This window comes from Periplaneta americana, chromosome 15 (assembly GCF_040183065.1).
Source record: "Periplaneta americana isolate PAMFEO1 chromosome 15, P.americana_PAMFEO1_priV1, whole genome shotgun sequence".
In the NCBI taxonomy this organism is placed as follows: domain Eukaryota; kingdom Metazoa; phylum Arthropoda; class Insecta; order Blattodea; family Blattidae; genus Periplaneta; species Periplaneta americana.
In genome coordinates, this window is record NC_091131.1 from 45251741 (window position 1) to 45264334 (window position 12594).

The 12594-nt window shown below is 35.1% G+C and overlaps 2 protein-coding genes across 3 annotated transcripts in view; both read right to left on the reverse strand.

Moving 5' to 3' along the window:
• Positions 1-11025, reverse strand: part of LOC138714843 (peroxisomal acyl-coenzyme A oxidase 3-like) — a 27803-nt gene extending 16778 nt beyond the window's left edge. Inside the window, exons 1-7 of one of the 2 annotated variants that reach the window (XM_069847031.1) lie at positions 10281-11025; positions 8570-8708; positions 7433-7591; positions 7073-7219; positions 5331-5478; positions 3170-3460; positions 1-116 (exon numbers count right to left, since the gene is read on the reverse strand). The exon at positions 1-116 is cut by the window's left edge and continues 48 nt beyond it. In XM_069847031.1, the coding sequence (XP_069703132.1) occupies positions 1-116; positions 3170-3460; positions 5331-5478; positions 7073-7219; positions 7433-7591; positions 8570-8708; positions 10281-10327 (1047 nt within the window). In that variant the 5' untranslated portion in view covers positions 10328-11025. Of the gene's footprint in view, positions 117-3169; positions 3461-5330; positions 5479-7072; positions 7220-7432; positions 7592-8569; positions 8709-10280 lie in introns of those variants that run through there. The other variant, XM_069847032.1, reaches the window with a different exon arrangement.
• Positions 8582-12594, reverse strand: part of LOC138714845 (peroxisomal acyl-coenzyme A oxidase 3-like) — a 56105-nt gene continuing 52092 nt past the window's right edge. Inside the window, exon 14 of the mRNA XM_069847035.1 lies at positions 8582-8711. The gene's annotated coding sequence lies outside the window, so the exon portion shown is untranslated. The remainder of the gene's footprint in view (positions 8712-12594) is intronic.

The window sequence follows — 12594 nt, forward strand, 5'->3', positions numbered from 1 at the left end:
AAATTGTTTCCTAATTGCAGAATAACGTAGAGCAATGGTTACAGCATTAAACAGGTATGACAAGCAGATGGCCATGATAACTATACGGGCATTAGATAGAGCTCCAAAAGCAGCACCTGTCAAACAAGTTAATGCGTCACATTATGGTACTCTTAGCTGCAGGGTTAGGGTATTTCTTGTAATTTGAAATATTATTATAATAAGACTAACATCGAGAAAAGTATGGTGGTTTACGTCCACTATATAATTTTAAGTGTAATATCAATAAGGATTAATCTTGCACAGGATAGGAATCGATGGCAGACTTATGTGAGGGCGGCAGTGAACCTCCGGGTTCCTTAAAAGCCATTTATAAGTAAGTATATCAATAAGGAAAAGAACGATGAATGCCTTCGAAAATTATAAAAACCAATTATCTGCTTTATTTTGAGTGGTGGAGATTTTTGAAAACATCAATCAGCTGTGGACCAGGTGTGAACAAGTGGAATGTCACAATCAGAGCTCGCAAAGAAAAGTTATTGTTGTTTTCTAATGCCAGGCGTTTGACAATAAAGTCATTTGATCTCTTGCACTCCAATATTTGAAACTGGCAAGTTGTAGCCGATTTAAGTGAACACCATATTTTAACGTTTTGGTGGCTACTTCATTCACACACAACCCCCAGAATGTCTGGAGGATCACACCTGCTGTTGGTCGATGGGTCCATTGGACCTAGCTGGGAGATCTTGTTGATCACCAGCTTTCCCTCCTTAAGCCACTGGAGGACGATTTTAGTGCCATAGCAGGTCAGCACTAGGAACAGAAAAGTAGAAAGAGGAGGAAGGAAAGTGAAATGAACCCCTGGGCCTCGAATGCTCTAATGCCGTCGGGGTCGAAGAAAGTAAGAGTTCAGTCAGAGGACTGGATAGGAAAAAGCAAAGAGGGAATTAGGTATTGAATAGAGGAAAATTATACCAAATTCAGTCATTAACTCATCAAGCTGACCAGTGCTAACAGTGCTAATTGATGAGTAGCCCCTCCCTTTAGTTCAGCTTGTAAAGTTATGCTTACTAACAGCTGCACCACGGGAAGGTAGGGATGGGACATTGGGTATTTGTCCAGGTTGGTTCCTTATGGCCTTCAATAGGAAGGGTTAATGGCTCTCCCCCCTGTATCCGACAGATACCCTTTCGCAGTAATTTAGTTCTTATATGATGATGATGATGGTGGTGGTGGTGGTGGTGGTGGTGGTGGTACACGATAACTCATGCATGTTGCATCCGAAACTTACAGTATTCCAATTACCAAATAATGGTCAGAATTACAGTCTGCCTCCTGAAAGTTCGAATGTCTACTATACTATTTCTATTTCTTTTATTTATATTTCTCTTGTTTGTAATTATATTCTTTATTCTGTATATTTAAATTTAAATAAATAAATAAAATAAATAAACTAGTATACATGTATTAATTCCTGCGGTAGCTGAATGGTCAGACATTTAGCCCAACACAACCTCTTATCAGTCCCACTACATCTCCTATCCCAGCTTCTCCTGTGATATTCCTCTCCAGCCAGGGCAATGAACTGGTCCCTCACTGTATAATTTCACTTTATTATAACCATAGACGTAAGCACATTCACACACACATACACAAAAATACCACTACCATCACCATCATCACCACCATCAATGATGATAATAATAATAATAATAATAATAATAATAATAATAATAATAATAATAATAATAATAATAAACAATGATAATATGAGGCGCATCCAGAAAGTAAGTTTCCCTATTTTTTTAAAAAAAAGAACACACACTTTCAGGAAAACACATATTGGCAACACGTACAGCAATGTTTCAGCTATTTTTCAACATAGCCACCATCAGAAGTGAGACACCTGTCGTATCGTGGATCAACTTTTGTATCCCTCTGTCGTAGAACTCTGCCGCCTGTGAATGGAACCAGCGTGTGACAGACGTCTTCAGCTCTTCGTCGTTGCCAAAACGCTCACCGGAAGACAGGAATTTCTTGAGGTGCAAGAAAACGTGAAAATCGCTGGAAGCAAGATCAGGACTGTAGGGTGGATGATCAAACAACTCCCAGCCAAATTCCGTCAAAACAGCTGCTGTGCGCCGAGCCATATGTGGACGAGCATTGTCATGGAGGAGCACAACACCTGCAGTAAGCATTCCACGCCTCTTGTTTTGAATGGCACGTCGCAATTTTCGCAGTGTTTCACAGTAATGGTCAGCGTTCACTGTTTCACCTCTTGGAAGGAAGTCAATGAGCAGAATGCCCTTCCTGTCCCAGAACACCGTGCACATCACTTTCCGTACTGACAGCATCTGTTTGAATTTCGTCCTGACCGGAGATCCACTATGCCGCCAATGCATTGACTGCTGCTTGGGTTCCGGGGTGAAGTGCGAAATCCAAGTCTCATCGCCCGTGACGATCCTGTCGAGGAACTCGTCGCTGTCATCGTGATACCATTGCAGAAATGTCAGTGCTGCTCCTAAATGTTGCATTTTGTGTTCGGGTGTCAGGTTTTTCGGCACCCACCTGGCACACACTTTTTTGAACAGCAGGTGCTTAGTGACAATCTCATGCAACAAGGATCGCGATATCTGCGGAAAATGGCTGCTCAGCTCCGTAATCGTGAAGCGACAGTTCTCCATGATGCACTGCTGCACCAGCTCAACACTATCATCATTGATGAGGGACGGTCGCCCACTGCGCTCTTCATCATGGACACTTTGACGACCTTCGGAAAACTGCCTACACCAGCAACACACCATCTGCTTACTCATGATGTTCGGCCCATAGACCTGACAGAGCTGCCGATGAATTTCAATTGGCGCAATGCTTTGTGCATTAAACAACTTTATTACCGACCGAATCTCTCAGACGGCGGGAGAAGGAATAAGAGCTTCCATTTCGGATCACTGCTGCCACGCTTCTGGCACCAGGCGGGACCTGTCCGGCTGGCATATGATTGATACGTCATAGATCTGTTACGCATGCGCAATTGACACGGCTAATTACGTTTAGTTTCAAGGGGAAAAAATCGGGAAACTTACTTTCTGGATGCGCCTCGCAATAAGGCTGAAAAAATAATTAATTTATAATATATAGACAAATGTCAGTTGTAAGGGCAGGATATTGCAAATAGTTTAATTCTTACCCATTCTCTTTTTTGGATCCTTTATAGGATTAATATATTTTCCTTCTGGACTGACATCCCCACTTCTGTTCAATAGATTTTCACGTGGAATTCTATAATGATTGAACATGATAAATCCATTGTCAACTCCATTCAAACCTATTTTTTCACCCAGATCTCCAATAACAACACCGGGAATGGCTAAGAGAGTTGAAGTGCTCCTTATGGGGACCACAAATGCGTGCAAACCATAACCTTCACCATCAGCAGTGATTAGCTTGGCATAGACAATAGCATGTGTGGCAGATTTTCCTGGAAATTAAACATAATAAGAATATACTGAGCAAAAAATGTAACTTTTCAATAAACAAGAAATATTATGTAAGTTAACATTCCAAAATTCCTGTTTTCTTTTTTCATTTCGTTATGAAGAAACATTAGAAGTGAATTTCATTCTGTCACAAGAGCAGTAATCTACATAATAGAAATTTTATGTAACAAAATGTTCTAATAGTAAAGATCAACAATGGCTTACAATACATTTCTAAATTATTGAATATCTAGGTGAAAATTAGAAATAAACCAGATGGAGCTAAAATTTAACTGAAGATTTAATAAATTAAAAACCAAACAGTTTCAATTTATGCATAATGGTATAAGCAGTTATGAAGTGATTGCTAAGAACAAGTTGTGGGTTATACTGAGTGAACAGTAAGTCATGTCATTAATTTCAGGGGGTTAATCTTTGTGATATTTCAAACAGAAGAGTTGAATACAATTTTGCTAGTTATTGCTTATGTTTCAAGGAAAAAAAACGTTTTAAATTATACGTTTAGTCGTATTTTAAGAAAACTATTGACTAAATTCCCAATATCCTCAGTCAATTTAAGACAGCAGTGAATCCTGATAATAAATTCTTGAATGCATTTTAGTTTTGTCCCTTAAATTCGCAAAAATTTGATTCGTACAAATGTACATTTTTGTTTTTCAGAGCAATTTTAAATTGTACAAAACTGTGACACTTCTGTAAAAACAATTTCAATTTGTATAGAGCTGTGACAATTCTGTAAAAAGTTACTGCATGGAGTCAACAGATATAACCCTATATTACAGCTCGCTTGTATGATGCAGCTATGGCAAAGAGAACAAGAAATATAAACATAAACAATTGCGTTTAAAGTCAGTTCTGAAAATTTACTTTCTCTTATGTAAGTTTACTGGATAACTACTTTAAAAACTGAAGTGGTAGGCAACTATTATTTTGTAACTGGTTGAAGCAAAATATTGCTTGCAGCTTCTCTCTATAGATTTAAAACAGAAAAATTGGAGAGTGCATGATCTATATTTTCTTTACGACATGGCAATGACCTCTCACTCATCTCCAGTGAAGGGGGTTTTCACTGGAACAGAAGAGACTGCTATGCATTCGGCCACTGATTACAACATTGCACGATGGCAATATTCATGTGTTAAAATTGCACGTTTTTTCTGAAAAACTATCGAAAACACAGCAAAATGGTACCTGTACTTATTTTTTATTTTTTTTTTTTTTTTGCTCTTTACTAAAGAAATCATCCACCAAAATTAATGAAATGACTAACGGTTCACCTAGTATATAATAAGTAATTATTAAATTTCCCACATGCTTGGCCCCTTCCTCCCAGGCTCTTCCTTGTGACCACAATGAAATTAATTATTGTAAATATTGTAGTAAAACGTAAATCTTTTAACAGGGGAATTAAATATGCTGTGAGTCCACAGGGCTAACAGCTTCAAAGCTGGGTACCTGGTTCTAATCAAGTGCATTGGCACAATAATTAACATGGAGGCATGAAACAATTACTCTGTCATTATAATTTCAGCTTGACTCATCTCCACCCATTATATAAATAAGTATAGGAAAAATTCTAAAACAGTGCACTTTCAATTTCTGTTGGGAGATGCAGGAGGTTGGGGATAGCTTAACTTTGAAAAAGAGGAAACACACCACTGAAGTTCCAATGCTGGCTTCATCCTTAATGAAGGCAGGTTTTGCTTGCCACAAGCTCTACAATGGTTCTTAGTTTCAATCATCCTTCTACAAAATTAATTACTGGGTCTCACTGAGCTCATCATCTCCTTCTACCAATGAGATTCAAAAAGCAAGGTACAATTAAAGCAGATGGGAAGAGACTTCACATACCTAAGCCACCAACCCAACATTTTGCAGCTTCAAAATCAGGAGTGTGTAGAATAAACTCCTGAGTTTTAGGATCATAGGTAGCAGTTGTTCTCATGTCCTTTGTATTAGTACCGTGAGATATTTCTGTCAGTGCAAAACAACCGCCAATCTGCAGGCATAACAAATATAAAATCAAATGCAGTAACTGTGACATCAACTGTAAAATGGTGCTTCAGACAGATAAAATACATTTTGCAATCAATGGTGAAGTATAGTGCATATTCTCATCCTACAATGATGTCATTTATGTTAGATTGAAAAGCAGTACTGTACTGTATTTGTGTTTTCTACTTAAAACATGAACTATTTTAAATTATACTGTATATTGTTAATATTGTCCAGCTAAATTAATTTTACATAGGGCTACTTAAGATCTTGTTTGTTGATACATGAAATTGAGGGATTTGTCGGAAAAAGGGCACATAGGTAATTTGTTATTGGTGCATATATGCCCTTCTTCTGTACCAGTATTGTCACTTGAATAAACATTTCATATGTTCCTGGTATTAAAGATCTATTGGTATTTCCCATGTGGATGCCAGAACGTATCAAAATAGACAAATAAAATGGGTATCCAGTACCTGGCAATATAGTTGGGCTACATAAACAGAAAGTGTACAGTAATTAAACCAGACAGATCTCTTGAAAACGATCCAGCAATTACAGATAAATGCTTACGAATCAGAACATACAGTACAATATGCTCTCATTATGTTGCAAGAAATGAGATGGACAGATCAAATGTAATGGATAAGAAGTATAGTTATAAGCCTATTATTGCTGTCATAATGATTAAACACTAATATGAAGCAGAATTTATAGTAAATAAGAGAATGAAACATTTGGTAGGTCTGATTATTAAGGTTATATGAAATTAAGGTAAATGGAAGATTTCAAAATTATGCTCTGTGCCAGCTGGGAATAAAAATGAAAATTATGCTTTCGATAACCTAATAGGAAAAGAATAGGTATAATAAATGCCCATAGCATGACATAAAAATTGAGATTTGGGGATCTCGGTGCAAAAGAGGACAAGATGAAAATTTTTTGCTTGCGATTGGCAAACATAGTTTACTTTAAAGAACATTGTGATGTTATTCAGATAAGTCAAAATATATTAGATTTTTATTGAATATATTTCAGTCAAAATGACTTATCAAGATTTTAAAACAACAACAACAAATATTTAGACATAATATAATAATTTGTTGATGTTATTAATAAAATATATTGCAAACATTTTCGCCAATTGGCATCTTCAGGCATAAGTTCAATATCTTATATAGTACATTGGAAATAAATATGGTAGTATTAGCATAATTCAGTTGAAATAAATAATTGAAGCATATTATAAAATAAAATAATAGTTGTGTTAATTATTATATCACTCTTAAGTATTTAATTATATAATGGTGTAAACCAAGTTATTGGTTAAATAATTTAATAATTGAATGTTCAGATCACATTTTTCTCCACGCATATAAAATCATGATAATTAGGGCCCGCTAGTTCATGCATTTGCATACCTTCTTTTTCCTGGAGAGTTTAACTATACCTACTATATTTTAGTGTACTACCAGTGTAATATACACTATACTATCATATAATGCTTACACGTTGAGTGGAAGAGAAGGACTTAAGGCCTTAACTCTGTCAGGCAAAATAAAACTGCTACTATACTAATTTCAAATACTGGTACTTACAGAGCCTTCCTCATTTGCTTCCACATATTTAAGATGTCTCGAAGTTCCCATGCCAGTTATTGAGCTTGAGAAGTAACTGAAGTTTAATGTGAATTTAACTGCAAGAGATGGACTAAGCTGAAAGAGCACCTCATTGAATATAAATATCTGGAAAAAAGAACAAAAACAGTAATTTATAATCAAAGGAAGACGATATTACATTCACTGACACAAAATTTATCTTTGTTACAATTCCTCTGATGTGATCGAAAACGAGAACAGCAAAGTTAAAAGTTCGCCAGCCTTCATGTTCTCGTTCCCGGGCTCCAGTATGTTTCTCGTTAATTGTGAATGCTCACATGTAAAAGATTTCATTCTCACCTTCCTCATGTCTTCTGCCATTTCCTCAATAGGAAGGAGGTTGTACTGCTTTAGACGGTACATTTGTTTTACTGCCAGGTGTCTTTCTTCATCAAGAGTGAGCTTTGTCTGTGGGTGTTGAAACAGTGGATCTGCTTCCAGGACCCTCCACATCTTCATCTTAAACAAGAAACAGACACCAGCAATAAAAACAACATTTTATTAAACTAATTAATTCAATACACGGATATGAAAATGTACAAGATGAACATAAATTATGACGATGGTGACATAGCCAAAGAAGCACAGGGGCTGAACTGTTAGTGAAATTTCAGTCTTACTGCAACTATAACATGTGAATACAATGATAATGCATCTTAGCCTCAACCAACACGACCTATTTTTGCTATACACTCGGCAAAGAAGATCACGTTTCAACTAGAGTATGAAGTGGAACAAAACAAAGCCCACAATTCTCGATTTAAGAAAATTAATAAACTGAATCAAACCTAATTAGGTTCAAAAAAAGAACAAGACTTAAAGTAATGAACACCACCAAAACAAATCCAATTTTATTACATGGCAGCAAAATTTGGACACTTCGAAAACAAGATTTAACAAAAATTAAAGAACATTTTTGGGGAGGGTAAATAACTGAGACCCACCCCCTCTCTCTCTCTCTTTCTCTCCCCCCATTCTCCCCTCTCCTTCCTCTCCCCCTCTCTCTATTAGAACAGGAAGGAAATGAAGACATTTAATAAGAATTAGAAATTACATCCACTTTTAAAAAACATAAATTGAAAGCAAAATTGGATTCAACATAATATTGTAATTATATAATAAGAAAGGATCTTAACAAACTTCCTTTATAAATTTTGAATTATCCATTTGAAGGATACAGAACACTAAGAAGACCTAAAAACATCTGACGATTTCTTTCTTGAATCTTGAAGGATGATGATTGATTTATTGATGGTGACGATGATGATGATGATGATGATGATGGTGATGATGAATAGAAAAGAGAACCAATTCAGTAACAATTGAATAGTATATGAAAAACTTGTTCTGATATGTACAGAAAATAAAAAATAATGTTAAATTCTAGGCCCATTGTATCGTTTGCAAATATTTGCTGTTGGATTCTCATACTGGTACCTTAAATTCAGCAAGAGATTCATCTTCTACAAACACTTTCAGTTTCTTCCAGTCGAAGGATGCTTTTTTTCTGTACACATCAAGTGGCCCAGGAGGAAAATCTGACAACTGTTCCATTACTTCCATCATAGTTGTTTTACTGCTAAAACAATGTTTAAATTTAGTACAGAAAAAAAAAATATATAAATTCACACACAATGCTAGAGATATCAATTATTATATTTTTATTCAGTCACACAAATACAAGAAACCTATTTTCACTGTGATGTATAAAAAAATCACTTAAATCACGTATTTCTGGCACACTTTCTTCCCGTCTCTCTCTCTCTCTTTCTTATTTTTCTGTTTATCTCTCCCTTTCTCCAACAGAAAAAATCCGAATCCGAATTTTGTATGTTTCATCACATCCTCCTTTTCATCACCACTTAATCCCCTTAGATTTTTTCACATCTAGCAACTCTGTCAGATCCAGTCCATTACTGCTACTGGCACCTCTTTGTAGAGTATGCAAATAATAGAAAACGAATGTTAACAGTGCAAAATTTAGTAAAATAATGACAAAATGTAATATATAATTGTTATGACATTCATTACATATTTATCAAAATGTTATATATATAGTAGACTTACATTACTAGTTTTGAATCATTAACCCAACAAACATTGAATAGTAATTATACATCTTCAAGTTACGGTATTTCAAAATGAAACAAACAATATGTGGTTATACAACATATCAGCAGTTTAGCGTCCATTCTAGATTAGACCACATGTCAATTATTTGCCCACATAATTATGGCCTTTTGTTGGCTAATTGGAAATTCCCGGTCTCTGATAGGGCCAAAAACCCTGAGAGAACTGACACTTAACCCTTGCAGTGAAGTCCAGAGGGCCTAATTAGTCAAATCCACTCTCCTCACCTCAATGCTGGGCCCCTCTGGGATTTTTAAGATGCGAAAGCGAAAATCACTAAGTGCTTAGATGTTAATGGAGGCTACTTTGAGCATTTAATGACAATGTAAAGTAAATACCTTGGTATTTATTGATTTCCTTATTCATGTTGTAATCTTTCCTACTAATGTATACTTCAACAATTTATTTAAAAAAAATGTTTCAATAAAAGTTGCTTAGTTTATTAAGGATAACAAAAATATTTTTAAAAAATTCCATGGTTTCATTTAAAAATCTGAAGATGCACCCCGGCGCCCCCTAAAAGGGTCCCGGGGAAATATTGTCCATATCACAGTTTGGAAGGCCCCTTCCCCAAATAAAATTCAGAAGACAAAGCATTTAGTTTTATTTATTAATTTAAGAGATATTAACTTGTAACATGTTATGTGGGCCACCCTGTATAATACGTAGTGAAAATGACGTTCAAAACGACGCATTATGTAGACGCAACATCACCATGCATTTTAATTGAATGCGCGTTTTAAACTTGATTCTTTCAATATTTTTCTCTGATTACGTGCGTACGCGCATGGCAAATTGAACCGTGTAGATCCACCTTTAATTACACAGTTATATAGACGATTATTGCTAGTCATGTTAATCCTCAAATTGTAAAAGAACTTTACCATATCTTACTACAATTTATTTAAAATAATGCTTTCTTTAACAGTTTCTTTATCGAAAAACAAACAATGACGCAGGACAATACACGTTTACACCACGATAAAAAAATAATGCTTTAATAAGAAAAATCTTTAACCTCAAATTTTTGACTTGATAAACATTATTACAACTTTCTTTCAACATTCAAGATATTCTTCCTAAGGTACATTTAACAATGGATGCAATCGATAACGGAATGACCGAGCAAAATAACGTACAACAAAATAATATAACGCCCAGTTTTTTGCTACAGTAACCTCGATTTATTGAAAGCAATATAACCTGATATTTTTTTATGGTAAAGGACAGGTTTTGCCCAGTGTTGCCAGATTTTCAATATTATAAATACATTTAATTAACTTTTTCAGTATCGTATACAATTTCCATTTCTTACGGTCGCAAATAAAACTTATTGAATTATTACTCTATTTCGTTGTTATTCTAAAATATAATGGTTAATGGACTTAATCCTGTCTGTTGCCGATTGTGGCCAACTGTTACTGTACAGAAAACAACTTGAATCTATGGTCGTGGGTTCAATTCTCTTAAGGCACATCTACACAGTTAAACTTCACGCATTCAAGCAATGCATGCAAGACTGATATTTAATATTAATTAATAATGTACGTAGTGAAGATGACGTTCAAAACGGCGCACCATGTAGACACAAAATCTTCATGCATCTTAATTAAACGCGCGTTTTAATCTTTATTCTTTCAACATTCTTCCCAGATTGCATCCGTACGCGCATGAAAAACTGAACCGTGTAGATGCAGTTTAAGAATTGCATGTTTGCCTATTGTCAATGCACGTGTAATGACCTGTAGCCTATTGTTTTCGATATAGGCTGAATGTCGTGCTAAGACCGCGTAATGGAAGTCCTACTGTGTCGGTGTAATAGGCCTATGACATTGAAGAAAAAACAGCCACAAATGAGATAAGGGTAGGATTGAAATAACCCCTGTTGAAGAATTCTTTTCTTTGAACAAGATGTTTTTTTTATTAAATCAGTATGTTTGACAATAGGATTATGTACAAGTTATAATCACTCACAAACTCTCGATTGAGTGTTGATTTTAGTAGCCTACTATTGAAATACAATAATAATACTAGGTTATTTTACGACGCTTTTTCAACTGCAATGGTGATAATGCCAGCGAAATAAGTCCAGGGTCCAGCGCCGAAAGTTACCCAGCATTTGCTCTTAATGAGTTGAGGGGAAAAAGCCGGAAAAAGCCTCAACCAGGTAACTTGTCCTACCAGGATTTGAATCCGGGCCCGCTTGTTTCACGGTCAGGAATGTTAATCGTTACTTCACAGGGATGGACAATAATAATAATAATAATAATAATAATAATAATAATAATAATAATAATAATAATAATAATAATAATAATCTCAGACTAAAACATATTGTATTGTTAGTATTGAATTATTATTATTATTATTATTATTATTATTATTATTATTATTATTATTATTATTATTATTATTATTTTTTTTTTTTTTTGCTGTTATTTATACTCGCTTCAACATCTCTGGTCACGGTCGACTCTAGTAGCCTACTGATTTGTTATGAATATGATTTTGGTGATGAAAGAGGCCGGTGATATTTAGGAATGTTGTGACCGGAATTTCCTGGCATTTGCCTTATGGTTGAGGGAAAACCCTGAATAACCTCAACGAGGAAATTCAATCCAACTGGGAATCGAACCTGGGCCCTGTGCATAAGAGGCCAACATGCTGATCCCTACACCACAGAGGTGGTCTGAATGTTTTGTACGTAAAAGAAATGAAAATAAAACCAATTGAAACTTACAATTATAAAAGTTGTTGAAGTCCATCTAATTGAACAAGTTTTAAAAACGGAGTAATTCCTTTACTTTGTCATAATCTTAAATATTAATTTATTCACTGATTAATTTATTACGTATGAATAAGTCTTTAATTTATTTATTTTACTTACCATACGTATTTTGCCTAAATCACATATGAAATATTTCCAAATAGGTCTAATTAATTACCCATCCTGTTACCAAGTAGTAAAGCTCAGGTCTGACACAAACCCAAGTCCCATACAAACAATTATCTTGTTTACAGTAGGCACTCCAGTCAAGTGTGGTACAGGCAAAGTCAAACGTTCAAAACCAAAACCTGCGGTAGTCATTCTGAGTGTCAATGAGCATGGTGTGCACTACAATGTTAATACTCCCACTTATTTCCACTGTTTAAATTCTGATCGTAGTGTAAGTGGAGCTTAAGTATCCCTATAATGTCAAATAACCTTATAAATATAGATTAGGTAGCAATCAAATATGGTAGTAGTTGCTTTGTAATATTATACTCATTTTTCCCAAAGTCTGGGGTAAAGTATCTAAAAATGATAAATTTTACTAATTTTTTTTTTTGTC